Source organism: Eubalaena glacialis, chromosome 15, assembly GCF_028564815.1.
Source record: "Eubalaena glacialis isolate mEubGla1 chromosome 15, mEubGla1.1.hap2.+ XY, whole genome shotgun sequence".
Classification (NCBI taxonomy): Eukaryota; Metazoa; Chordata; class Mammalia; order Artiodactyla; family Balaenidae; genus Eubalaena; species Eubalaena glacialis.
In genome coordinates this window covers 43,356,244-43,383,841 of record NC_083730.1, presented here as the reverse complement: position 1 = coordinate 43,383,841, position 27,598 = coordinate 43,356,244, and the positions used below count along the sequence as shown (strand labels likewise).

General features: G+C 41.0%; 1 protein-coding gene across 3 annotated transcripts in view; it reads left to right on the top strand.

The window, feature by feature from the left end:
* MAPRE2 (microtubule associated protein RP/EB family member 2) overlaps nucleotides 1-27,598 on the top strand; it is a 161,656-nt gene that overhangs the window by 39,205 nt on the left and 94,853 nt on the right. Inside the window, exon 1 of one of the 3 annotated variants that reach the window (XM_061169574.1) lies at nucleotides 21,089-21,353. The exons of the other annotated variants lie outside the window; for them this stretch is intronic. Coding sequence (XP_061025557.1) covers nucleotides 21,235-21,353 — 119 coding nt within the window. The 5' untranslated portion in view covers nucleotides 21,089-21,234. Of the gene's footprint in view, nucleotides 1-21,088; nucleotides 21,354-27,598 lie in introns of those variants that run through there. 3 annotated transcript variants of the gene reach the window in all.

Below are 27,598 nucleotides of genomic sequence, written 5' to 3'. Positions count from 1 at the left end.
TGTTTCCCTTCTCTCCAGATCTTCAATTGAAATAAAATTTAAAAAGAATAAAAGCATGGCAATTCTGGAAACATGAATGAGGACCAGAAATTGACAAACTTCTAGAAGATAGAAAGAGATAGGACTATATTGCTAGCTAATTTTTTTAATCAAAAGAAAAATGAAAAAAGAACAGATGAAATCATTCACAGAATTATTATAATCCAGATAAAATAATTCTGAGGATAGAAGAAAACAACAAAAAAATGTAATTACTATCCTTAGACGGTATGAAAAGTATTGCATCTATTAAACTTCACTACCCCCTTTTCAAAAGAAGAGTAGCTATGGATAAGAAGCAGTTAGAAAACATGAGTTCTTGCAAACTAAAAATCAAGAGAAAGACTTCCTGAATGTAGCTAAAGAGTATTCCAGAGTATAGAGCAAAAGATGAGAAGATGGAAAATGTAAGAAAAGTATTAGTGATATGGAAAGATGATCTTGAAGTTCAAGATTAAGAAGAGTCCTTAAAGGAAAAGTAGAGACATGGGAGAGAAAGAAATAAAGACATAAGGATTCAGATTAAGAGAGGCCACTGACCATTGAGTAAAATAAATATAAAAATCCCAAACCCGTGTTGGTGAAAGTTCAGGATAAAAGAGATTTAGAGCTTCTGGGGTGAAAAGTCAGACAATGAGAGCATTACCCACAGAAGAGTGATCACCTGAATGGCATAAACTTCGATACAAATACTGGAGGCTGGGAGACAGTGGAACCATGTGTTCAAAGTTCAGAGGGAATTGATTTTGAAACCATGGTTCTGTACTCAGCCCAACTAAGAATAAAGTATGAGAACAAATAGACATTTTCAGACATGAAAAGCCTTGAAAACTTCTCTTAGCCTCTCAAAAAACAACTTGAAGATGTAGTCCAGGAAAATACAAGAGAATAAAATAAAGGATAAATTAACATCCAAAAAATTATGGAACTAATGGAAGAGTCCAATTATAAGAAATATCAGGATGCCAGCAGTAATATCAAATCAGTTGATCCAAATCAGAGAGTGGGTTCCATGATGAATGTCTTACAGAAAAAAAAGTCATTCTATTATGTATATCTAGATTTAGAATCTGAGTGTTTTTTATCATAAGGTGATGGTATATATTTCTTCTGTCCAAAAAAAAAAAAAAATTGTTAAAATGTCTAGGAAAAATAAACTATATAGTATAGAAATATAGAGAGATAGATAACACATCTATGTATTTAACATACCTGTTAAAATTCAAGTTCAGTCTTAAAATGAGATATATTTTGGAACAATTAATGGCCTGTGAAAAAAAATAATTCATTTGACCTTGATGTTTTTGTTATCTTATTATTTTGACTGCAAGATTGCAAGATTTAATGACATATTTATTTCTCTACGGAAGGTAATACCACTTGAGTTTGGAGAGAATAAGAAATTACATAATCATAAATGCCATTTACTAGATTTCAAGTTTAGAAGCAACCTACAGTCAAAACAAGGAAGACTTGACTACAGTCATAGAACATAATGTAAATATAAAGGATAAAGGAGACATAATGGTAAAACCATGCAAATTAAAAGTGGAAAGTTGAGAAGAAACATATAAAATGAAGAGTTAATAAGTAATATTCCTTGGAATGAGTCAAGAAATTTTAAGAATATTTCTTGAAGTTGTAAAGGTAACCACTGGAACAACTTTAAATATTAACAATAATTGAGAGGAGAAAGTTAATAGAAGTATGTTGAATTTATTTTATAGTAGAAAATAGATACTATGTTGATAAATCAAGAATAAAACGGCTGAATTTTTAGAGATACAATTGTAACCTCACAAGAGCTAAACATAGTTTAAAAAAACATTAACTACACATTTAATATTATACATTCTGTAGTCCTCTGATGCTTAACGTGTGCATATATTACTTTTATAAACTACAAATAACTATTCATATATATAGAATGGATCGGAAGGAAAGAGCTTAGCCAGGAAGACTCCCAGAAGCTATCACATTTCTCTGCCTCTCAGGGGACACAGATTTGATGGAAACAAAACAAACAAACAAAAAACAAAACAAAAACCCAAAACAAACAAACAAAAAAAGTTGAGACAATTTGAGAAGAATTGATAGCATTTGGTGGTTGTGCAGATATTTGAATAGGACAGGTTTTTTAAAAAAGGACGAAGCAAAGATATATGATATTTTCACACTTCATGAATACCTTTGCAAGGTAATCTACACTGAAGCTACTGACAAAATGATACCCAGGATAATATACTTATTTTTAAACTTATCATTACCTTGCTGTTTCTTACCCAGTGGTATGTCTCCAGGCTAGTTGAAAAGTGAAAATGTGGCATTTTATTAGGTGATATTTATAATATGGTCAAATATTTATCATAATAAGAATATGATAACCCAAATATTTTTTATTTCATCATAAATGCCAAATATATTACACTGAAGAACCACTATAGGCTACAGTAAAGAATAAGTTAATAACATCATTTTTTGGTTAAAACTTTCATATACACAACCAAGAATTGATGCTTCAGGCTAACTGTGTATACTGTTAGATCAGATCTCTTTCAATGATTTGATTTGTGGCAGAGAGAAAGTGCTCACATTTTATTACATTAGAAGTTCTCAAAGTCCCAGGACTCAGAATATTTGTTGAGTTTTCAATAAGCTTCTAATCTTCCTCTGCTACCATGAGCTGGAATTTTAGCGTCTTCCTGGGCTTGATCCTATTTACTAAAGGTTTTTACGTAAATTATGAACTCTTCAGGACCCTCTTCCTTCATTCACACCCTGACCTCATCCCTCACTCATGGACTATCCTTTGCAATTATTTGCTGAAAGCTTTTGACTATAAATGCCACTTTTTTAAGACTGCAGTAGAACAAAGCATTTTATACAAATAAACATATTTTAGTTCTGATAACTACATAACTTGCTTTTCTTTAGCAAATGAAAACAAGAATCTCAAGATTAATAAAATTTACTAAGATCTGTGGAACAGGATCCAAAAGTTCACTTAACCTCCATTTCCCATTTTGGAAAGAATTATAATCGTGTGTAAAATTATGCAGAAAATTTGGCTCTTACATTTGCCTGACATTCGAAAGGAATCAGGAAAATGTCTTTTCAGTAAATTTAGTATCTTTATACCACAGACAATATTATGGACAGCAGCATCTCTCATCACTATAAGGCACTGTCTTTTGCCAGGTAAAATCAGTGTGAAGAGGCTCTGAGAGTTTGGACAGATTCTTTTTGTTTGGGGTTGTGGTTGGGTTTTTCCCCTCCATGTTGTAAATGGCTAGAGTGATGAATTTAAAGGGTGGAAGTAAATGATTCTTTGGCTTGGAGGAGGGGAAATGGAGAAAATAAAAGTAATCCAGGTTAACTATACATTTTAGAACCACATAATTAGGAAACATTGGAGGTTATTCTTAAATCTTCTTAGTGAAATCAAGCATCTTGCTTTAACACTAGCAAAGCCATATTTCTTCTCTTGATCTGAATGTGTCCTTTATATAGTATTTGTACAAAGCATGACATAAGCATGGATTTGCAGCTGTTTCGTAACCGCTGTGAAGTTTATTGGCTCAGCTCCACAGCACCGTGTCCAAACTTCAGGAACACTCCTCAAATATTGCAAATGTGGGAGGAGGCCATTTGTGGAATGATTTACTTCACCCTGAGTTGAGTGTTTTGCGTGCAGAATATGAGGCTGCTGTTTAACAGGTTGTGTCCAAATGTAAGTGACCAGCCAGAGAGCCTTTTTTTTTGGATCTGTCATCCAGCCTCAGAACTTACCCTCTGAGGAACTTTAAATGTTCTAACCAGCAGTAGGAAATAGCAACCCTACAATTCTTTATTTCTTCTAAGCAATAATCGCCTTATGAATTTTTAAGCTGATATTTTAATTTGCTGAAAGCAGAGTGATTTGGACTTCAGTGATGTAATCTGATTAGTCAGAACAATTGTGAGGATGAGATGGCAGTAGCTGAATGTTCCTGGCTCCCTCTCCTCGTCCTGGATAGACAGGGACTCTGCGAGGACAACTCAGATACTGTTACATTTACATCATAATTCATCTGACCAAGTTGATCTCGTCTTCCGAGCTCTGTGATGAAGCAAGCTGAGTTATTTTAAAGTGGTAGCTTAGAGGTCTCGCAGTCCCACTGAACCTAGTCCAATACAATAATCACATGGAAGAATCTATTTCTACAGGAACATTTGTAAAGGACTCACAATCGGAACGTTTACGTGCTTCTCTCTGCTAATTACATGCAGAGGAAGTCTTTTCTTCTGCTGATACCAGGAGGCAGAACTAGCATTCCTGGTTAAGAGTTAACCAGGTTAAATTCCTCTCTTGCCATATGTGGTGGAGGTTACGTTTCTAAGGGTAGTTAGATTGTGTAGGGCCTTAAGCGCCAAAGGTAAAACGTGGAATTTTCATCCTGAAAGTGATAGGGAGCCATTGAAGCCTTTTGGAAAAGAAGGGAGAAAAGGTAGATTTCGTGTCCATACGTCAGAAACACGGAGAGGAGCATCAGGAAGCAAGGAAACCCCTCCAGAGTCTCTCAAGCCAGGCATAACGTCCACAGTAGGGGTGTCAGAAGTGGGGGAGGAGAGGGAGGGGCATAAATGCCACATTGTGAAATGAACAGGTAAGTGACCGAATCAGAGAGATGGGGAGGAAGGGTGGGCAAAAAGCTGAGGATTCAAAACTGATTGCTGGATTTGAGTCTGTTCAAGCAGGAGATGCGGAAAGAGAAGGAGCCAAGTAGGGGAGAATCTTCTTCGTTAAATGCACTGTGAATTGTCCAAACCAATGGCGCCTACCTAATTTCTGCTTCTTCCTCTGGTCTGCTTCTTCAGTAAGTGAGAGAAGGCGGCGATGACGGTAGACACCACACCACATTTTTACGAGGTACTTCTGGAAACCTGAGTGGAGATTTGATTTTTTGAGTTGCTCTCATGACAACTGTCCATCAGGAAAACTGGCTCGTCAGCACACAGGCCTATTCTTTGCTGCTGACATTTCTGTCACTACCGCATGGGGTCAGGTGTGTTCTCCCTCCTTCCCCGGAAATATTGGGCCGCTTTGAAGAAAAATCGGTGTCACCCGAAACCCTTCACCAACATCTGTACCCTCCTTTCCCTGTGCTGTGGTGAGTCAGGAACTTCTGTGTGGCTTTGCCATCCCTCAGGGCTCCAGGTATGAAAAAGGACAGGTTCCCTCTATTTGTAAATTCCCAAGCCAGCTTGGGGTGTGGCTGGGCGTAGGGCAGGATTCCTCTCAGGGATACTCACCAACCTCTACCTCAATTGTCTCCAACTAGTCATGGAGTCCTATGACTGATGGCATTAACTTTAGGTTCTGAGTCATTCAAGGGTCTTAAGCCGTTCATCATTGAAAATCAGACTTCTGAGGCTCACAAACGTCTTCAGCTTATCCTATTTGCCATGGAATTAAAAGTCTATTTTGAAAATTAGCGCTTCAGCTCTGATTCTTTTCTTCCCTGAAATTCCTGCTGTAACAACACCATGCTGAAGAAATGGGGAGTAAGAAGGTGAAGCAGGGTGTGTGTGGCAGAATGCATTTCCCAAAGCTGGCTACGACAGTACATCCACATGTTTCCCTTACAGTGTGATATTGATATTCCTCCCACTGAGCATATAAGTGAAGTCAATATCCCTTCCTCTTGAATCGTGATGGACTTCAGTGGTTGCCTTGACCAGCAAAGTATGACAGAAGTTATGGTCTGTGACTTCTAAGACTAAATTTAAAACTGCCATGCCCTTCTGCCCTCTCTTTAGGGATCAGAGTGCTGGGAACCCAGCCGCCATGCTGTGAGGGAGCCCAGGCCACAAGGAGTGGTCTGTGTAGGTGTTCTGCCAGAGACCCAGCTGAGGTCCCAACCAAAAGGCAACATCAACCACCAGTTGTGAGACTGAGGAAGCATTAAGATGACTTCAGTAGTCAGCCACCTTCTAATTACAATTGTGTGAGAGATAAGTGACAACCACCTAGCTGAGCCCAGTCAACCTCCAGAATAACAAGAGATAATAAAATGATTGCTGTTACAAATTGGAAAAGAAGAAGTAAAACTGTCACTGTTTGCAGATGACATGATACTATACATAGAGAATTCTAAAGATGCCACCAGAAAACTACTAGAGCTAATCAATGAATTTGGTTAAGTTACAGGATACAAAATTAATGCACAGAAATCTCTTACATTCCTATACACTAATAATGTAAGATCAGAAAGAGAAATTAAGGAAACAATCCCATTCACCATTGCAACAAAAAGAATAAAATACCTAGGAATAAACCTACCTAAGGAGGTATAAGACCTGTACTCAGAAAACTATAAGACACTGATGAAAGAAATCAAAGATGACACAAACAGATGGAGAGATATACCATGTTCTTGGATTGGAAGAATCAATATTGTGAAAATGACTATACTACCCAAAGCAATCTACAGATTCAATGCAATCCCTATCAAATTACCAGTGGTATTTTTTACAGAACTAGAACAAAAAATCTTAAAATTTGTATGGAGACACAAAAAAACCCCGAATAGCCACAGCAGTCTTGAGGGGAAAAAAATGGAGCTGGAGGAATCAGACTCCCTGACTTCAGACTATACTACAAAGCTACAGTAATCAAGACAATATGGTACTGGCACAAAAACAGAAATATAGATCAATGGAACAGGATAGAAAGCCCAGGGATAAACCCACACACCTATGGTCAACTAATCTGTGACAAGGAGACAAGGATATACAATGGAGAAAACACAGTCTCTTCAATAAGTGGTGCTGGGAAAACTGGACAGCTACATGTAAAAGAATGAAATTAGAACACTCCCTAACACCATACACAAAAGTAATCTCAAAATGGATTAGAGACCTCAATGTAAGACCGGACACTATAAAACTCTTAGAGGAAAACATAGAAAGAACACTCTGACATAAATCACAGCAAGACCTTTTTTGACCCACCTCCTAGAGTAATGGAAATAAAAACAAAAATAAACAAATGGGACCTAATGACACTTCAAAGCTTTTGTACAGCAAAGGAAACCATAAACAAGACAAAAAGACAATCCTCAGAATGGGAGAAAATATTTGCAAATGAATCAATGGACAAAGGATTAATCTCCAAAATATATAAACAGCTCAAGCAGCTCAATATTAAAAAAACAAACAACCCAATCCAAAAATGGGCAGGAGACCTAAATAGACATTTCTCCAAGGAAGACATACAGATGACCAAGACGCACATGAAAAGCTGCTCAACATTACTAATTATTAGAGAAATGAAAATCAAAACTACAATGAGGTATCACCTCACACCAGTTAGAATGGTCATCATCAGAAAATCTACAAACAACAAATGCTGGAGAGGGTGTGGAGAAAAGGGAACCCTCTTGCACTGTTGGTGAGAATGTAAATTGATACAGCCACTATGGAGAACAGTATGGAGGTTCCTTAAAAGACTAATAGAATTACCATATGACCCAGCAATCCCACTACTGGGCATATACCCAGAGAAAACCATAATTCAAAAAGACACATACACCCCAATGTTCATTTCAGCACTATTTACAATAGCCAGGTCATGGAAGCAACCTAAATGCCCATTGACAGATGAATGGATAAAGAAGATGTGGTACATATATACAATGGAATATCACTCAGCCATAAAAAGAAACAAAATTGGGTCATTTGTAGAGACTTGGATGGATCTAGAAACTGTCATACAGAGTGAAATAAGTCAGAAAGAGGAAAACAAATATCGTATATTAACGCATATATGTGGAACCTAGAAAAACGGTACAGATGAACCGGTTCGCAGGGCAGAAATAGAGACACAGGTGTAGAGAACAAATGTATGGACACCAAAGGGGGTAAGTGGCTGGGGGGTTGGTGGTGGTGGGATGAATTGGGAGATTGGGATTGACATATATACACTAATATGTATAAAATAGATACCTAATGAGAACCTGCTGTATAAAAAATAAATAAAATAAAATTCAAAAAAAAATTATGGCCCCAGTGCACAAAGTGGGAACCTAGCTTTATATCTCAAAATATTACTTTGTAAATCTTAGTACCTCCATTACGGATGAAGAAACTGAGGCTGGGAGAAGTAATTGTCCAAGGTTACTCAACTTGTAAGAACCAGCGTCTGGTTTCAAATCCAAGTCTGTATGAATCCAAACCATGACCTCTTTCCACTTCTCTTCTGTGAAAAATATAGTAAACGTACAATTTATACTACACTTTATGTTCTAATTGAGATATAGTTGACATAACATACTAGTTTCAGGTGTACAGCACAGCAATCCAATATTTGTATACATTGTGACATGATCACCACAGTAAGTCTAGTTAACATCCGTCACCACACAGTTCCAAATATTTTTCTTGTGTTGAGAACTTTTAAGATGTACTCTCTTAGCAACTTTCAAATATACAATACAGTATTATTAACTATAGGCACCATGCTGTACATTACATCCCCAGCACTTACTTATTTTGTAACTGGAAGTTTGTACCTTTTGGCCCCCTTCACCCATTTAACCCACCCCTCACCCCCCACCTCTGGCAACCACCAATCTGTTCTTTGTGTCTATGAGTTTGAATTTGTCGTTTTGTTGGGGGTTTTTTTCCACGTATAATTGAGATTATATGGAATTTGTCTTTCTCTGTCTGACTTATTTCACTTAGCATAATGCCCACAAGGTCCATCCGTGTTGTTGCAAATGGCAAGGTTTCCTTCTTCACTATGGCTGAATAATATGTGTGTGTGTGTGTGTGTGTGTGTGTGTGTGTGTGTGTGTGTGTGTCCGCGCGCGCGCGCGCACTCACGCATGCTCATGCGAGCCAGTTTTCTTTATCCATTCATCTGTTGATTAACACTCAGGTTGCTTCCATGTTTTGCCTATTGTAAATAATGCTGCTGTAAATATGGAGGTGCACATATCTTTTAGAGTTAGTGTTTTTGTTTCCTTCAGGTAAATACCCAGAGTGTAATTGTTAGATCATATGGTGATTCTATTTTTAATTTTTTAAGGAAACTCAATACTGTTTTCCACAGTCTTACTTTCCCACCGATGGTGCATGAGCATTCCCTTTTCTCCAAAGTCTCACCAACGCTTATTTTTTTTATAATAGCCATTCTAACAGGTGTGAGGTGATATCTCATTGTGATTTTGATTTGCATTTCCCTGATGATTAGTGATATTGAGCATCTTTTCATGTACCTGTTGGTCATCTGGATGTCTTCTTTGGAAAAATGTCTACTCAGATCCTCTGCCCATTTTTTAAAAACCATGTTGCTGGTTTTTTTCCTATTGAGTTGTATGAGTTCCCTATATATTTTGGTTATTAACCCCTATCAGATGTATGATTTGCAAGTATTTTCTCCCGTTTGGTAGGTTGCCTTTTCATTTTGTGGATGGTTTCCTCTCCTGTGCAGAATTTTTTTAGTTTGATGAAGTCCCACTTATTTGTGCTTTTGTTACCTTTGTTTTTGGAGTCAAATTCAAAAAATCACCACCAAGACTGATGTCAAGGAGCTTACTAACTATGTTTTCTTCTGGGAGTTTTATAGTTTCAGGTCTTATGTTCAAGTCTTTAATCCATTTTTTAAAATTAATTAATTAATTAATTGTGTGTGTGTGTGTGTGTGTGTGTGTGTGTGTGTGCCTGCATTGGGTCTTCGTTACTGCACGCGGGCTTTCTCTAGTTGCGGCGAGTGGTGGCTACTCTTCGTTGAGGTGCACAGTCTTGTTATTGCAGTGGCTTCTCTTGCTGCAGAGCATGGGCTCTAGGCACGCAGGCTTCAGTAGTTGTGGCTCATGGGCTCTAGAGCACAGGCTCAGTAGTTGTAGCGCACAGGCTTATTTGCTCCGTGGCATGTGGGATCTTCCCGGACCAGGGCTCGAACCCATATCCCCTGCATTGGCAGGCGGATTCTTAACCACTGCGCCACCAGGGAAGTCCCTTTAATCCATTTTAAGTTAAGTTTTGTTTATAGCATAAGATAGTGGTCCAGTTTCATTCTCTTGCATGTGGCTGTCCAGTTTTCCCAACACCATTTATTGAAGAGACTGTCTTTCCTCATTGTGTATTCTTAGCTCCCTTGCATAAATTAATTGACCATGTATTTATGGGTTTATTTCTGGGCTATATATTCTGTTCCACTGATCTTTGAATCTGTTTTTATGCCAATACCATACTGTCTTGATTACTATAGCTTTGTAATATTGTTTGAATTTGGGACGCATACCTCCAGCTTTGTTCCTCTTTCTCAAGCTTGCTTTGGTTATTTGGGGTCTTTTGTGGTTTCATACAAATTTTAGGATTGTTTATTTATTTCTGGGGAAATGCCATTGGCAGTTTGATAGGGATTACATTGCATCTGCAGATTGCTTTGGATAGTATGGACATTTTAACAGTATTCTTCCAATCCACGACATGGAATATCTTTACATTTATTTGCATATTCTTTAATTCTTTCAATTTCTTTCATCATACTTTCCAATGTACACGTCTTTCACCTCCTTGGTTAGATTCATTCCTTTATTTTATTACTTTTAATGCAATTGTAGTGGGATTGTTTTCTTAACAGTTCATTATTAGTGTATAAAAATGCAACAGGTTTTTGTATATTGGTTTTGTATCCTGCAACTTTACTGGATTTATTAGTTCTAACAGTTTTTTTGGTGGAGTCTTTGGGGTTTTCTATGTACTATATCATGCTATCTGCAAATAGTGGCAGTTTTACTTCTTCCTTTCTGATTTGGATGCCTATTATTTATTTTTATTGCCTAACAGTATACTATATTAATTCTAAAGTGCTATCTTCAGTAAGGAAGATACCGTCTCCCCCACCCCACCTCAAAAACACACCTACTGCAGCTCTAATTTTTTTAATCCTAGAGAAATATTCAGTGGCCTGGCTTGGATCACAGACCTAACCTTGAACCAATCTTTAGGTCCGGGAGGATGGAATATTATAATTGGCAAGCTTTACTAGAATCACAAGGTTTGAAGGAATAGTTCCCAGAAGAAGGAGGGGAAGACAAAAATAATAGAAATGCACTAGACATGCTTTTTGCACTACATGCCATTATGTCTCATTCATATTGATTCCATTGCTGCCTCTTTGAAGGCTGATAACATCCTCATTGAAGAGACTGGAGATGGGCCTTTGGGGGAGGATATGAAAGGCAGGCTGTGTGAGGAGTTAATCCCAAGAATTGATCTCGCTCTCTCAGCTTACTGTTAACTCATCGTGGTTCCCTATATGTTAAGATCCCTTTGGATTTCCTAGGGGTCTGATTCCTTCACATAGAAATTAAGTGGAAGCTACTTGAAGGTGACCCTTCATGCTTTCATGTGCTATACTCTGTAGTTGGACCCCTCATGCTCATGCCCTATAGCGAGTGTGAATTGGGGAAAGATACTTGGCATTATAAGCTCTTGAGTAAACAAAACATAAGTGCTAATTAAAACATTTCTGATGGAGACTTAGATCTTAATTTATGATTTCCAGTTGCATTCTCTCTCTCTCTTTTTTAATGAAGCTTTTTAAATTTTCTTTTTAAAAATTTTATTTGGATGAGGTCAGAAATTGGGGAATTTCTCTTCCATTACTCACACTGCTTCCCAGCTGCTGGCCTCATGTTCCCTTGACATGCTGTTGAGGAGCCACCCGTGAGCCATAGTTCTGCCCCACACACACCAGCCTTGTCAGAGAAGCCCCAGGCTCAGGAAAATCCTCCCTCCCAGTGTCCCTGCCATTGGTGGCCTAGGTCCTGAGTAGCTCTGAAACTCTAGAGGCCACCGGTACCTGTTAGAACTCCTGTCTTCCCATCCCTCCACCTTGGCTTTGAATTCATATTAAGGAGTCTCTTTACTCAGTTGGTACTTTTTAATATCAAAATCAGAAATAAAGTCCAGTGGGCTAGTTAACTTTTGAGAGCCCTAAGGAAATTGTCTCTTGAAAGTTTGTGAGCCTTCTGGAAGATAATTTACTTGTTAATGGTACCTAGAGTCTCTTCCTTTCCTTTGCCCCTCAACTGAGCCCAAGGTGCCTTTTATCCTTTCTCAGTTGTCCTACCCAGTCCGTTCATCAAGATCTGTTTTGTTTAAACGTGGAAATAAAATAGGGGAAGGAAGTAAAGGAATTTCATGAACTTGGGCATGGACACATTTCAGTAAATGTTCAGTAAGAACATTCAACTAGGCATGTCTAGCGTTGGAGGGTTGAATTGTCACAGTCTTAGCATAGTGAAAATGAAAGCAGATTTCAGCTTTCAAAACAATTACCAAAAAATGCCTGTGGTCTCCTCTGCCCTCCAGAAGATATCAAAGAAATATATATTGATGGTTGAGGCTTACTCAGAAAAAGAAAATAGTTAATCACTATAAATAAGGGTAAGAAAATTAATTTTCCCTATTAATCACATATACTGCTAACCCCCAATCCTGGTATCTCTTCCTCCCTCCCTCTCCCTTTTCCTTAACCATAATTTTTTTTAAATATCTTTTATTTTGTTACTTATTTATTTATTTTGGCTGTGTTGTGTTTTCGTTGCTGTGGGCAGGCTTTCTCTAGTTGCGACGAGCGGGGGCTGCTTTTCGTTGCGGTGCGCAGGTTTCTCATTGCGGTGGCTTCTCTAGTTGCAGAGCACGGGCGCTAGGTGCCCGGGCTTCAGTAGTTGTGGCTCGCGGGCTCTAGAGCGCAGGCTCAGTAGTTGTGGCGCACGGGCTTAGTTGCTCCGCAGCATGTGGGATTTTCCCGGACCAGGCCTCGAACCCGTGTCCCCCGCTTTGGCAGGCGGATTCTTAACCACTGCACCATCAGGGAAGTCCTCCTTAACCATAATTTACAACTCCTATCCTTCCAGTCTCCATCCCTTACTGCCATGAATACTGCTCTCCTATCCTGTCTCTCATCCCCACCCACCTTATTCTCTCTTTCTCCACCCTTTTCCTGGCGTTACTTCCTCGCTCCCTAGACTGAATTGCCTTCAGGGCAGCAATCTACCTTCTCTTGCTTCTGTGTCCTGCTGTCTCATCCGTGCTGCTCCCCTAGATTCTAGATTCTCCCCTAGATTCTGCATTCTTGCACCCAGGTTTTGTCAGACCCTAGTGGAAGGCAGCCTGAGCTAGTGAACAAGGATGACAGCTTTGACGCCTGGCGGGTGTGTTCACGCCCAGCTTTGCCACTTCCTGGCTGATGAACTGGCTAAGTTATTTAACTAGCTGCCTCCTCTGACAAACAGGATTTAAAATCTCCCTTTCCTATAAGTTTCTGTGAGGATTAAAAATACCTACCCAATTGAAACATAGCACTTGGTCCCTAAAAAGTACCCAGTAAATATTAGGTGTTGCTATTATCATTGTCCTTGTTGCTGGAGAGGATTCCACATCTGGACCAATAGATACTGTGAAGCCTGCTGCAGAGTGATGGCTCCTAACTTTGGTTTTAAGCCAAAGTCCTCACAATGGCCGTTCAAAGCCCTGTACATTCTGGTCACTGCGAACTTTTCGACCCTCACCTCCTACAACCACCCTCCTACCCCACAACACACACATCACACACTCAAGTATAAGATTCACGAGGGCAGAGAATTTTGCCTGTTTTGTTCATTTCTGTCTCTCCAGCACCCATTATTCCTAGCATGTAGTAGGTGTTCAGTAAATGCGTGTTGAATGACCGAGCCCCAGTACAAATATCATGGCCTCGGTGAAGCTTTTCCTGTCTCTCCGGTCATGGTTGCTCTCTTTCCTGTATTCCTGTGCTACTTAATACATTCTTCAATTATAACATTTATCACATTGTATTTTTATGGAAAACATATTTAAAGCTCTTCAGTTTAACCAGATGGTATAATTCAGAAGCACATTTTTACTGAATAGAGTGAAACCTTAAATTGCACAGATTTGATTGATTGATTACAGAAATCATAATGTTCTGCAAGTTTGTGAATTGCGTTCCCATCATGTTCTGTGAGTTATTCCACAAAATTAAGTCCAACCTTGAGAAAATCCAAGAAAAAGCAAATTAGAAAGCAAATTCCAACACACAGAGAAATCTTCCCTTAAGCAATGGCACGTTCTATATTTTGACATTACAGAAACCTCACTATTTACTAGCAAATAGGAAGGAGGCTTGCAAAACTCTGCCTTGTGGACATATCAGCATAGATATAATTGTGGCTGATAAATAATCTGCAAAGACAAGTAATCTCAAAAGTCAATCCTGGAAGAGTCTACCTGCTCAGGTTGGTTTTGAAGGAGGGCATTCTTCATCTGGGGGAAAATATTTACCAATTTTTCTTAAATAAAATGCTATTACTAAAAGTCAGGAGGCATATACATATTATAGAATTCTCATCAGATCTAAAGGAAGAACTAATAAAATCTTCTATGCCTCAGGGTTAAAGTAGAGAGCAAGGACCACTCTCAAGTACATCTCTATGCCACTGATGTGATTTCAGAGCCAACACCAATGGCTGGCCAATCATGTATTTATTCACTGCTATCATTTTGGGTGTGGAGCATATTTTAAGCCACTGATTGATAACCTGTCCCTGCCATTCCCTACTGGAAAATACCAAGACATACATACGCATGGGAAAATTACTTGTCCCAGGGCAGCTGTGGTGACTGCTAAGTGGAATCTTCTGTCTGCATTCAGAGGTGATAACAATCTAAGGAAGCTTCCCTCCCTCCATATAAGGTGGTGTGACAGCTGTGAATGCCTTTGACAGCAGTGATTATCAGCTTCAGTGAACACATTTTAACTTGGAAAAGACATTCGTGATGAGTAGGTACTGCTGGGATGGAATCGGGATTAGCATCCATTCCTGGCTAATGATTTCACATCTTCTCTGCTGTTGTATTTTGGATTTCTCAAATCCAAGGCAATGCAAAATCCCTGTTTTAGACAAATCTCACATGTTGCAGAAATAGACAATGATTTCTGCCAAGATGCAATTATCGTTGCTCTCTGGCCTAAACCTCAAGAGAAACGGGACTGTGCTATAACCTAGGAACTTGGAAAATTAAAATCTGGGTTGGTGCCCAGTTCCATCTTCCTTGATTGGGCCTGTGGACTGGGACGGCGGCTGGTTTCCTTTTTCGCTCGTTGCTCTGGCTCTGTGTCTGCTGGGTCTGCCTTAGTAATCCTGCTCTCCAAACACACATTTTAAATATTCGTTTGACTTTTTGGGGGAAGGGTGGGTCTTGACCCCATAGAAGGGGACACATCTGGTGCCTAACAAGTGCTCGTTAATGAACATATTGGCTCCTCCAATACTGCCGAGAGCTTTTTAGTGCAAATACTTGTTGATGCTAGTTAGTTGCTGACAATATATACATGACCCGTAATTTAATGTCACCTCATTCCTTCAGTATCTTTGTTAGGTCAGAATACTAGTGATCTTGCTAAGAATTACAGTTTCCCTACTTGTTGAAGATTTCTTTATTTTCTTCAGTAATCACTGATGGGTCTGATCTGAAATTCAATCTCTTAAAAATACCTTTGAGAGCACCTTATCAAATCCAGTCAACACTTCTGTGCCCTTATCTGTTTCTTGTTTGTTTTTTTGGGCGTGCCTTGCAGCATGCAGGGTCTTCGTTCCCCAACCAGGGATTGAACCCGTGCCCCCTGCAGTGGAAGCATGGAGCCCTAACCACGGACCGCCAGGGAATTCCCGTTCTCTGCCCTTATCTGATTCAAACGTTGTGTGACATTTGGCCCTAGAGACACCTCCCTCCTCTCTGATACCCACTTCTCCTCTGGGCCCAGTGAAACCACTCCTTCTTGTGATTGGCCCCATCAGGCCAAATCCTTTGCCATCTCTTTGCAGGCTTCTTTTTTATCACTCAGCTTTTAGAGAGTTCCATCCCAGGCCTTCTCTTTCTCCCTGAGTGAGGGCATCCACACCCTCAGCTTCAATGATCATCCATGAGACAATTTCCTCCAAATCATATGTATCTCCAAGTCAAACATATACGTTCAAAGACCCACATGTTCCCTTATTCAACAAATACTTAACGAACACCCACTGTGTGTGAAGCCTGGTGACCAATCATTGTCACCACTAGGATGTCCTATAGGTACTTCTCTATGTCCAAAACACGCTATGAGAATCTCTCTTCCAGAAGGACAATTCAATCTGTATTTGCCATCTTGATGAATGATACCGTTATCCCCTTGGTCACCCAAGCCACAAACTTAGGATTCACTTGAAATATCTTTCTCCTTCACTGCCCACCCTTAATCCCCATCAACATCGTGCCCACATCCATTTAGTCCAACAAATCATAGCAGTTATTCCCTCTGACTATCTCAGATCTGTGCTTGCTCCTACAACCCCTTGGCTCCTGTCTAAGTTTAGGACTTCATCACTGTTTGACGCATTTTGATCTCCAACATGGGACTTCCCGGGTGGCGCAGTGGTTAAGAATCCACCTGCCAGCGTGGGGGACGCAGATTCGAGCCCTGGTCTGGGAAGATCCCACGTGCTGTGGAGCAACTAGGCCTGTGCGCCACAACTACTGAGCCTGCTCTCTAGACCCCGAGAGCCACAACTACTGAGTCCACGTGACACAGCTACTGAAGCCCACACGCCTAGAGCCCGTACTCCGCAACAAGAGAAGCCACCACAATGAGAAGTCCACGCACCGCAACGAAGAGTGGCCCCTGCTCGCCGCAGCTGGAGAGGGCCCGTGCGCAGCAACGAAGACCCAACGAAGCCAAAAATAAACAAACAAACAAATAAATAAATACTCCAACATGTCTTCTATGCTACTGCAGCATCAGACCTTCTTGATATGCAAATTTCACCATGAATTTCCCTCCCTAAAGCACTTCATGGTTCCAAAACACCTTCAGAGTGAAGGTCAAGCTTCATAGCTTGGCCACAGCCCCTCCTGCACCTGGTCCTGGCCCTGTCCCCTGCCATCATGCACTCTGTTCTCCATCCATACTAAACAACTTGCTGTCTCCCAGGGATATCACACCCTTTCGTACCTCTGTACCTAAGTATATCTGCTTGAGAAGCCCTTTGTCTCTCCTCTACACTACCGTTCCTCTTTTAAATGACAGTAGAGCCTAGTGGAGAAGCATGTCAACTTTGGGGCCAAGACATCCTGGACAAGTTGCTTTTGCTCTTTGAGCCTCAATTTCATCATTAGGGTCATTGTGAGAATCAGATCAGATATTTGTTGAATCAGTGAATTATGTATTCATGTAGTGCCTACTACCTGCCAGCCCTTATGCTGAGAACCGAAGATATAGCAGTGGGCAAAGCAGTGGAAGCCCCTCCCTAAGGGATCTTGTATTCTGTTTAGCACAGAGAAAGTGAACAAAAAGGGTTATAATTATTACTCACCCAAGGCTTAAGTAATAGCTCCTTGGGGAAACTTTTCAGACCTACTTCCCAGTTTCCATTCTGAATTAGGTGCTCATCTTCTATGGCTCTATATCACACTGTATGGTGCCATTATCACAGCATCATGTTGTGTCATAATTGCCAATATTTTCATCTTGCTCATCTACAACTCTGAGTTCCTTGAGGACAGAACCTGGGACTTTTCTTCTTATTTTACCATCTTGTAGTACACAAGAAATCCAGCTATAAGTGTCAAGTGAATGAGTGAATGAACATTTCAGAGTATGCTTAACTTATTGTTTAAAAATAGCATCTACCACTAAAGACCATTTGCTATAGGCCAGAGACTATGTCAATTGCTTCAACTATATTATGTAATTTAATCTTCATGGCAACACTCTGAAACCAGTATTATTACACCTACTTCATAGATGAAGAAACTAAATCTTAGAGATGCAGAGTAACTTGCTAGGGTCACACAGCCTGCAGGTGGTGAAACCAAGCTGGGGACCCAAGTCTGCCTGCTGCCAGAGCCCCAGCTTCAATCCACGATGCTTGGTAAGAGGAGCCATTTCTCTATGGCGCAGTTGGAGATCTAGGATGATGGTCTGCATATACTTTATTTTAGATACATCTGTGTACATAAGACAAACCTTAACCTACAGTCAGATGTACACGAGACATTTTAGCTTATTTGTGTGTATGTGATCTGTGCGACTCTCTTGGCCCCGCTGAGGGGGATGGGAAATGAAAGGTTTTAAAAAGTTCACAGTATTGCAGCCTCTTCCAGTTTAGACTGTCTTTGGAGCGCTCCATCTCTTGGGTGAATATTCAGTCTTTTCGATGTCCTCCTCTCTCCCTGGGTTCTCTGCCTAACTGTACCAAGCCACTGATTTTAGCCTCTAGTGTGATGAGGCTGCACCTTGATTGGGGAGGAAGGTGTTGGGGAGACACTCTTTGAAAGCCATCTCTTCCCAGAGTCTCAAATGGGACTTCTGCCTCATTAGGCAAAAGAAATTCCCTTAGGCTGAGAACAAAGCCAAAACCTCTCTAACGTCTCCCTTCAGGGACCTGGAGGTGGGAGATTCTGCTTTTTCCCACTTCCACCTGCTTCTTTCCAACCTTGGGGTTGGAAAGGGTACTCTCCCCGCCCTCTTCCTGCCTGTTCGGCGTTTCCCTCTGTCCTAGCATCCTCCTTCCCAAAGTGGAATGTGCCTTCCCCTTCTCCCCAGGGCTAAACTGGAGAATGGCTGCCAGGTAACCTGATTTATGGGGAGAGGAATGAAAACACATCTGTTTAATATTTTCCAATTATTACCCCTGTTACCCCTGCATCTCGGAGGGTACTCACAAGTCTCTGGGGGCTCTCTGGGTCCCTTTAGAGTGGTGTGGTTCAGAGCAGTCCTGGAGGAAGACTTACAAGGCTCTTAGGTACCTCCTCCACCTGCCTCACTACCCCCCCCCTTTCAGCCCATTCACCCAAATTCCTGGTCATAATCCTCTTCTTCATGAACAGCCCAGAAACAGTGGGAGTATTCTCTCCACAAAATTAGCGGGTATAACCAATGATCTATAATACATTCAAATTCTGACAAACATAGTCCCTATGATAACACCAGTTATGTAACCTATTACTTAAATACGGGATCATGGAAAAGAAAACTATCCGAAAGAGCCCCAAATGAGAGCGTGTATGCGGAAAACATTAAATATTTGATTTGTAGACTGTGCCTTTTAACCTCAGACTGTTCCCAAAGAAGGGGAAGCTTTTGTGAAGGGGAACAAATTAGTAAGGAAATTAACAGCCATGGGTCAAGTAACAGAAATAGTAAGAGGAAGTGTTGATCTTTGTAGCAGTAACTACACTCTCATGCCCCTTTAGCTCATTGTGCAATGTGAGGCTTGCTGTGTATCTCTTGTACTTAGATATTTATCTGTTGTACCTTGTGAAGTCTTAGGTCAGAATTGGATCCTTATTGTATGAAAAAAAATTCTCATGTAAGCTGAGATATGGATGGAGGAATCAACTTGTGCACTGTGAATTCACTGGAGAAAGTAGAAAATAAAATTATTAAAATATAGTTCAAAAGGAGAATACAGAATAGGAAAAAATGCCCCCTTATTTAAGATTATCATTACCATCTGGGTTGTAAACCATTTGACTCTAATTCTAGAAGCTTGATGCCAGAAATAACTTATTACCAGGGAAATATGCTGGAGAATTGTCAGGAATGACAAATTTTTTTACTTGTTTTAACATCTGTATCACAAAATGATAAAGCTGGTAAGCCATACAATGATGTGAAGGCATGAGCCTAGTACTTTCTGCTACATATATTTATTCTGTCTTTTACATTCCAATTCTCCTTCCTTTCCCACCCCCCAAAGGGTCAGAGACCACTTTTGATAAGCAGAGAATCCTTCAAACTCCCTTCTTTCTGAAGGAAAGCAGTGGACACATCTGGAATCTGTTCAGAATTTATAATCTAATCCATACACTTTGCACAGTACTAGCAATTCTATTCACGGCTCTTTTCACAGTGGTCATGTTGAGAAGTACATAAAGTACTTGATTCTTACCTTGATCTATAACATTTATGAGTTCACATTAAACATAGACCACCACTGTCCAATCACATTGATAAAAGCATGTCATTTTGAAGTTCCAGTTCACTACTTCCTGGCTGTGTGACCTTGAGCATGTTGCTTAATCTCACTAGTTTACTCATCTTTAAAATAGGGATGGTAATAATAATAGTACCTGGCTCCTAGCCAATGTATTTGAAAGCTCCATTGCAATGATACAGAACAGCTTGAATGTTGAGAGCCTCCAAATACTAAATCGGATGTTCACGTGTTTAATTCAAAGAAAATAAAATACATGACAAGGATTTAATTATGTGTATCAGGAGACAGTATAAGAATTTGAATTGGGAGGTCGTGGGTAATCATGATGTTCTAAGATGGTGGTTATCTTTTTTTTTTTTTTTTTAACTCTCTTTGGGGATTCTTTTGTGCAGAAAATCTCTTAATTTGCAATCTTTGATATTCTCATTATTAACGTAAAGGTATATTGATTAGAAGGAAATGCAGCTTCCTCTTAGCTTTTCAGATTTGGGGCTACTTTTGGGGAGGCGGTCGCTGCTGTTTGGAGAATGGGGGAGGAACCTGGAAGTTTTAACCCCTTAGTCTGATATACTTTCTAGAAGGAGGCTACCAGGTCGTCTTATATTTTTCTGAAACCAGACGGAGTTTAATTTTCATGACACAAGAACGTGGTATTGAAGGAGTTAAAGGGTCTCCCACACCCCTCTGCCTGAATCGTTCTTTTGTGTACACAGCTGCAGTGGGAGCTCGGGTTGGAAAGGAAATGGTTAGAGGAAGAGCTGGTTTTCAGACCCAGGCGAGTCTGCGAGGGGGGCCGGGGGTGGCCTGGGGTTTTACATGCCAGATGTAGGCCTGCCCGGGTGCCTGCTTGGAGCCGCTGGCGTGGTCACGCCGGGGCCCAGCGCTAATCAAGACGAGGTGATGAGTTAGCGCGTTGCTATGGGGATGGGCCGGGCCACGTGACCAGGGTGCTGCTGCCGGCGCTTTGACGTCAGCAGCCGGGAGGGCGGGCCTCGAGAGGGCGGGGCGGGATCCGAGGAGGAGAAGGGAGCTGCGAGCAGCGAGCAGGAGGCAGGCGCGGTCTGCGCGAGGAGCAGGCGAGCGGGAAGGCGAGACGCAGCCACCTTCCTCACCAGCCAGCCCACAGCGGTTTGTTCCCATCCTCGGGAGTGCGCCAATGCCCGGGCCGACCCAAACCCTGTCCCCAAATGGCGAGAACAACAACGACATCATCCAGGATAACGGGACCATCATTCCTTTCCGGAAGCACACAGTGCGCGGGGAGCGTTCCTACAGGTAATGGGGCTGGCACGGGAGCGGCGCCGGGCGGGGGACCGCGGCGGGCGGGCGGGCGCGCGGAAGTCCGCCCGTTATATAATGGAGCAGACGCTGCCCCCGGACCCGGCTGCAGACGGGCGTTTGTAAAGGCGGTTGTGATTATTTGCTCTCTGTTTCCATGTGTCATGTTGGGTGTGCACGGAGGCTTCCCGATTGCAGATGGAAAGCATTTTGTGAATAGGTTTGCTGCCTGCAAGGGGTCTCCCTCCATCTCTTTCCTTTCACATTGATTTCAAAATGCAAGCAATTTTCTCCCCCTCTCCAAAGGGAGACAGGCTGGAGCACTTCCTTTCCTCCTTCCTTTTTAGATTTTAAAGGAACCATGAGGTAGGCTGTGCCTGAAGACAGGGAACCAGGAGGATGGTGAGGAAAAGGTTTGCGCTTGCCCTGGTGTGCGTGTGTGCAGGAAAGATGGAATCCTCTAGATGAAGCAGCAGTCTGTGATGTTGAACCGCCAGATTGATGGAGCTTTGTAAGAATTCTGCTCGCTGATTGGTGCAAGGATTGACAGCAGAGGTCACGGTGTCAGACATTCACCAAAATTTTCTCCATAGAACCCAAGGTTTATTAGAAAGAGACTGGACTGCAATGGACCTGAAAAGAACTGGGTGCCGTTATGCATTTTCTTAGGAGTTTATGGCCTCCACATGGGTGGGGGAGCCCGCCCTTCTTATTTACAGTAGGAAGGTAATTCCTGGTATTTTGCTGAAGTCTGATTTGAGGATGGGACTGATCTTGGTCATTGTGTTGTGAGCCTTTTGATTAATGAGGCAGCCTGTACGGTTGGCATCGTTTTTACATTAGCATATCTGGCAATATGTTCTAGTAGATAAGCTCATTAAAATTGTTTGCATTGTTTGATAAGGATAACAATGTAATGGAGAATGCAGCTAGAGTCTAATGCAGCTCAAGACCAGACTTTAAGGGAGACTGATAGCTTCGCTCATATTTCCTCTGAAGTTCTTTTGTACTGGGGTAGTTATTTTTAAATGTTACCTTGATAACCGCTAACAATGCTTTTGCTTTGAGGCAGAGCACACATACCTCTGAAATGCATCCTCTCAGCGAGCAACAGGAAATAACTTTTTTTTTTTTTTAATGCCTTCATCTAAACATTCAGATGGTATTATGGGCAGACTAGTCTGTGTGTGTATAAATATTGCATATTTTAAAAATAGAGCCAAAAGTACCCCCACATCCTCTCTCTTTGACCAAAGAAATGCTATGAGCTGACTGAAAAAAAAAAATTATAAGCAATCTTTGCCCTGTCATCTCTGGCAGTTACATAAATACTGGGAGTTAATTTTGGCTGTGCCCATGAGGTCACCAAAATCTCATGCCTATGGTTCCAAGTAATATGTTGACATGGCATCCTTAGAGATTCCAAGTGCTTGTTAAAGCAAGCACTTAATATAAACCAAAATTGGTTAATATAAATTTGCTTAATATAAACCAAAATTGGTCCACAACCTCTGGGACTCTCCTTTTGGAGACCCATGAGACTGGAACTTTGGGTCCCTTCTCTCCTTTACTTCTGTCCACCTTTCTCTGGACATTCCAAAGCTTAAAGTAGAATTTAAAAACAAAAACAAAAACAAAAACTCTGAGTTGCTTTTAAACCACACTTATTTAAACTGCTCTTATAGGTAATAAATTTGAAGCCCATATTTCTTCAGTGATTTCATCTCTGGCACGTAGGTAGCAATTGCTTTTAAGACAGAGTTCGAATTTTACCACATGGGCCGAACGAAGGCAGTTGTCTGGTTGGGTTTTATTAGTCATATGAACTAACTTGCAATGGCAGTGGAAAAATCATTTGGTAGAAAGGTTAAATGCTACCTTTTGTTGATAAATTATTGCTTTAAAATAAAAATTTATTCACCTTTTAAATTCAGTCCAAGTTATTATTTCCATTTCCTGAACTATTTCCAGTTTGCTGTGTGAGTCCCTGTATGGTACCTGAAATTATGTGAAAAACAAAGCTGAATTTAAGTAAAGATCTGACTGAGCAAAATCTTAAGTCACTAAGAGCATCATTGCCTTTGTATTTTATATAATAGGAGTATTGGATACTATAGTGAGAGATGTCATAGGTTAAATGAAGAAAGAAGACTCCAAAATTACATTTGTATTGTGTTATGTAAAGAGTGCACATGGAGACAGACACACTTGATATTTTCCTTGGTCTGCTTTTCTTTCAAAGTGGATGACCAACGTAGTATAACTACCACTTATTTTTTTGGAGGGGTGGAGGGGAAGGAAAAATGTGACACGTTTTTCTATCCAGGAAGTGTTCCATAATTATTTTGGCGTCCTGAGGCTGGAGTAATATTGCCATTTAATTGCTGAGGAAACTTGGAAGGCAATTTGAAAGCCAGAGAAGAGATTTAATCACATAAGTTTTATTTTGGTCGTGGGTTCATTTTGGCCCCCAACAATGAGGTGAGCTTGAGAGTTCTGTTGGAGTGCCATGGAGGGGCCTGAGTCAGCCGAGAGCCCTGGGAGTATCACAGGGAATTCTCTTTGTGGTTCCTTTGCTGACTTCTAGGTAGGGCCCCAGCAGGTCCTTCGATCTTTGGCTTTATTTTCTACATTTGCTTATTACATATAGACTCTCTCATCACATTCTTATAAAAGTTTTTGTGAAGTTAACTTCAAATATTTAAAACAAACACCATCTTAAAAGAGGTATGTAAATATAAGAAGAGTGCAGTTATTACTGAAAGGGGACTCTTCCAGGTACTCCAGGACAAGAACACCCGTCACCTGGCTGGGAGCACAGGTGGGAGGAGAAGCAGACGCCCAGAGAACAATACTGTTCTTTCCAGCTCCAGCTGGGCGCAAGTGGTCACTCTTCCCAGGAGGAGACATTATTGCCATAACATTTGCACGAGATTGTTTATAAATAAGGATCAAATATGGTTCACAACCCAGATATCTTGATCCAGGTATCTCTTGGTATAAACAGAGCCCATTTTTACAGCCTGGCCTAGAGTGGGTGGTAAATCATTATCGAAACAGAGTGCACTTCGATTAGCAGAGCAAGTTTCCTTTCGAAAATTACCCTTCCATTAGCAATTTCAATTGAAAAGAGCAAGTGCAAAAGTGGCTCAGCAGAACTGACCGGATGTGTTTCCACGGCTCATGTCCACTCCTGTGTGATCGCCTTCTCAGCCCCAGCTTCCTCGTTGCATTTATGAGCGATAGAAATCCATATATTTTAAGAGCTGCCTAAAAAATAAATGTGGTGTGGGCCATCTGAGGTGACGCTGTTTAATTCACAGAGCGAACAAGTCGTGCTCTTGCTCTCCTGGGAGGGGCGACTCTCTCTAGCTCTGCTTCATGCAGATGCTCATAGGAAATGAAATTTATTAACTGGCCCTCTGCCCACTGCATCTTTGTTTGCATACTCCAGGCGTTTAAGAATGAATGTATAAGTCCAGAGGACTGGTTCCACATGGGTGTTTGAACACGCAACTACAGTAGCATGTGTTTCTGAATACTTAAAAAAAAAAAAAAAATTACTTGGCCCCAGGCAATGGACTGTAAAGAAAAACACAACGAAAACTTAAGCCTAAAACATTGGCTCTGACATCCAACTTCGCCAGTTTTGAAAAATGAACTCATGGTAAGGAAAACAAAAAGAAATAGTGTGTGTGTGTGTGTGTGTGTGCACGTGCATGTGCACAAAAGATAGTTGTGAAAGCGTGTTCTGTTTAATAGAAGCTATTGTAACACGCCTCACTTTAACCAGAATGTAGATTTCAGATCACATTCCCCCGAATAGCAGCTGCAGACAGCAGAAGTCTCCTTCATACATCTCCATTATGTATGTATTAGTATCATCTGGGTTTACTACTGTCATGGGAGGTTTTTGAAAACAGTGATTTTTGTCCTTAACATTTTTCTTAGTATTTTTAAAGGGTTACTTGATGCTTTGATTATTAGGTGTCCAATTTTTGAACTTCTTTTCAGGGTCCTTTGTCAGGGCGTCTGTTAAGGGGATGGTCTTCCCGGTGCCCTTGGTGAGAGGCTCACCCCTGCTCAGCAGTGGTTGTCACTGGTCTTATCTCTTTACGGTGCATTATCTTAGCAGAACAGTGGTTTGAGATGGTCCTCTGAATTTAGGAGGTTGATTTCCATACGCAGTATCTTTCCTATATATACAGAGACCTCTTGAAGCTGCAATGAATAATCCCTTAGATCAGTGGAGGGGGAAATACCGGGACTAATCTAAATATTCCGTTTGGTTTGGAGAATTAATTTGACAAATGCTTGAGAGTCTTACTCTGGCCAAGCTCTCTGCCAGATGCCCCTTCAAGGACCTTGAGTTCTATTTCAAAGTCAGATGTGTGAGCTGTTCATTTTGTAACAGGTTTACTTTGTTGTGAATATTTGGCTTGGTCTGATAGCAAACGTGGTTTGCACTTCCTGAGCCCACAGTGAGTCAAAGTAGAAAAAGACACCCTCAAGGCCAGTGTGCTGTAGGAAGCTGAGACATTGGTGGAGACCAACAATTTGGGTGAAAAGAGAGTGCAGGCTTTAGAATTAGAATTTTCATTGGCCTGGCGAGGCACATATTGGGCAGAAGCAGAGAGTAGGGCAGGAGCATTGGAAGGCAGGAAGGTGACCGGAACTTGAAAATAGAAAGCCATTGAAAGCACGTTAATTGGAAGACAACATAGTAAAAACAGAGGTGCATGCTGGAATTGATCTCCCGTTTTGCAGTGAGAGTTGAAAAGAAAATGGAATCCTCCAGTGCCCCACCCTGCAGTGTCCAGAATTCCTAGAGAATACTTAGTTTGCTCTAGTAGAGAGAACTCTCCAGCTCTAGTGTAGGTAGATGTTCCTGGCTCAAGTCATCTTTCCCTCAGTAGAACCAATCAGGGCAACTTCTTCCCATAACAGGATTGGTACTTAGGTCAGATGGTGGCTTGTATTTACAGATGCCCACTTCATAGTCACTGGGCTAAAGAGATGGCTGTTGTATAGAGTTTACACTATTTTGATCCTCCCAAACTCCCCAGGCTAATTCGAATTTTACTCACTTGAACCAGCACAGACTTATTTAAAGCATTATCTTGTTTTTTCTAAAGGAGCGGAAGGTGGTGATAGATGCATAGGATGGTCAAGCTGATGGCTGCTTTTAGTGATGGACGCTTTTGTGTAATTTATCTAGTAAAGGAAATGTAACTAGAGCTCAGTCTTTTTCTTTTTTCTAGACCTCATTTGCTTCGGGCAGGTAAAATGTGCCAAAAGAGCCAGATTTGGGTTATGACTTGGAACAGAAGAGGAATAGGGCAAGAGACTTGTAAATGAAGAGTACGCGTTATATAGTGTGCTTTGGCAGAAGTCTGTAAAACTTGGGATCTTGCGTACAGAATTGGTCCCGAGGTTTATGGCCAGTGCTTGTTGTTACATCATCCTTAACATGACAGTGCTCCTCCTATGAGGCACACCGTTTTATTTTTCCTAGAAGTAGTATTTATTTTTCTTTTATAACACATTAATTCTTTGTTCTTAAGAGAGCCTACCCTGGCAAAGCCCTGAGAGGTAATTTGTCAAAAATGTCAGCGGCATTGACATCTCAGGGCGGCGTTCTTGGGTTCACAGTTCTACTTTGGTTACAAACAGTAGTCTCCCCTCATGCAAGAGCCCTCCTGGTTCCGCGCAAGGTTTGCATTTGGTGCTCAGCAAATCAGGAGAAGGCGCAGCCACTAACATGGGCTCCTCTTCCCCCACCCCAGTCTACTTCCATTTTGTCATTTTGGAAAGCCAAAACGTGTTTGCAGGTTATTAATAATAAAATCTTTTAAATTTCCACTCTTTAAATAATTACACAATTATTGTTGTGTTAAAATTTAAGCCAGAATTCGGGCAGTCTAAGAATCTGTTCTTTCAGCAAACTTACGGGGTTCCTTCTATATGCCAGGCTCCATGCCAGGCACTTGAATTCAGAGATAAATCATGCACAGCCCCTTCTTGAAAAGCCTCTAGTACTGGGGACAGCAGGCAGGAAGGCAGCGCTTGACGGAAGGAATCTGAGGTGAAGAGGTACCTCTGACCCCAAGAAAGTAATTCTGTGATTCTTGTGCTAATACTCGGCCAGGGCAAAATTACCACTCCTGTAATTTTCAGAAGCTCTTAGAAATGGTGCATGTAAATAACAACTATGTTTGAGTGTGTGTGTTCCCTACCACGAC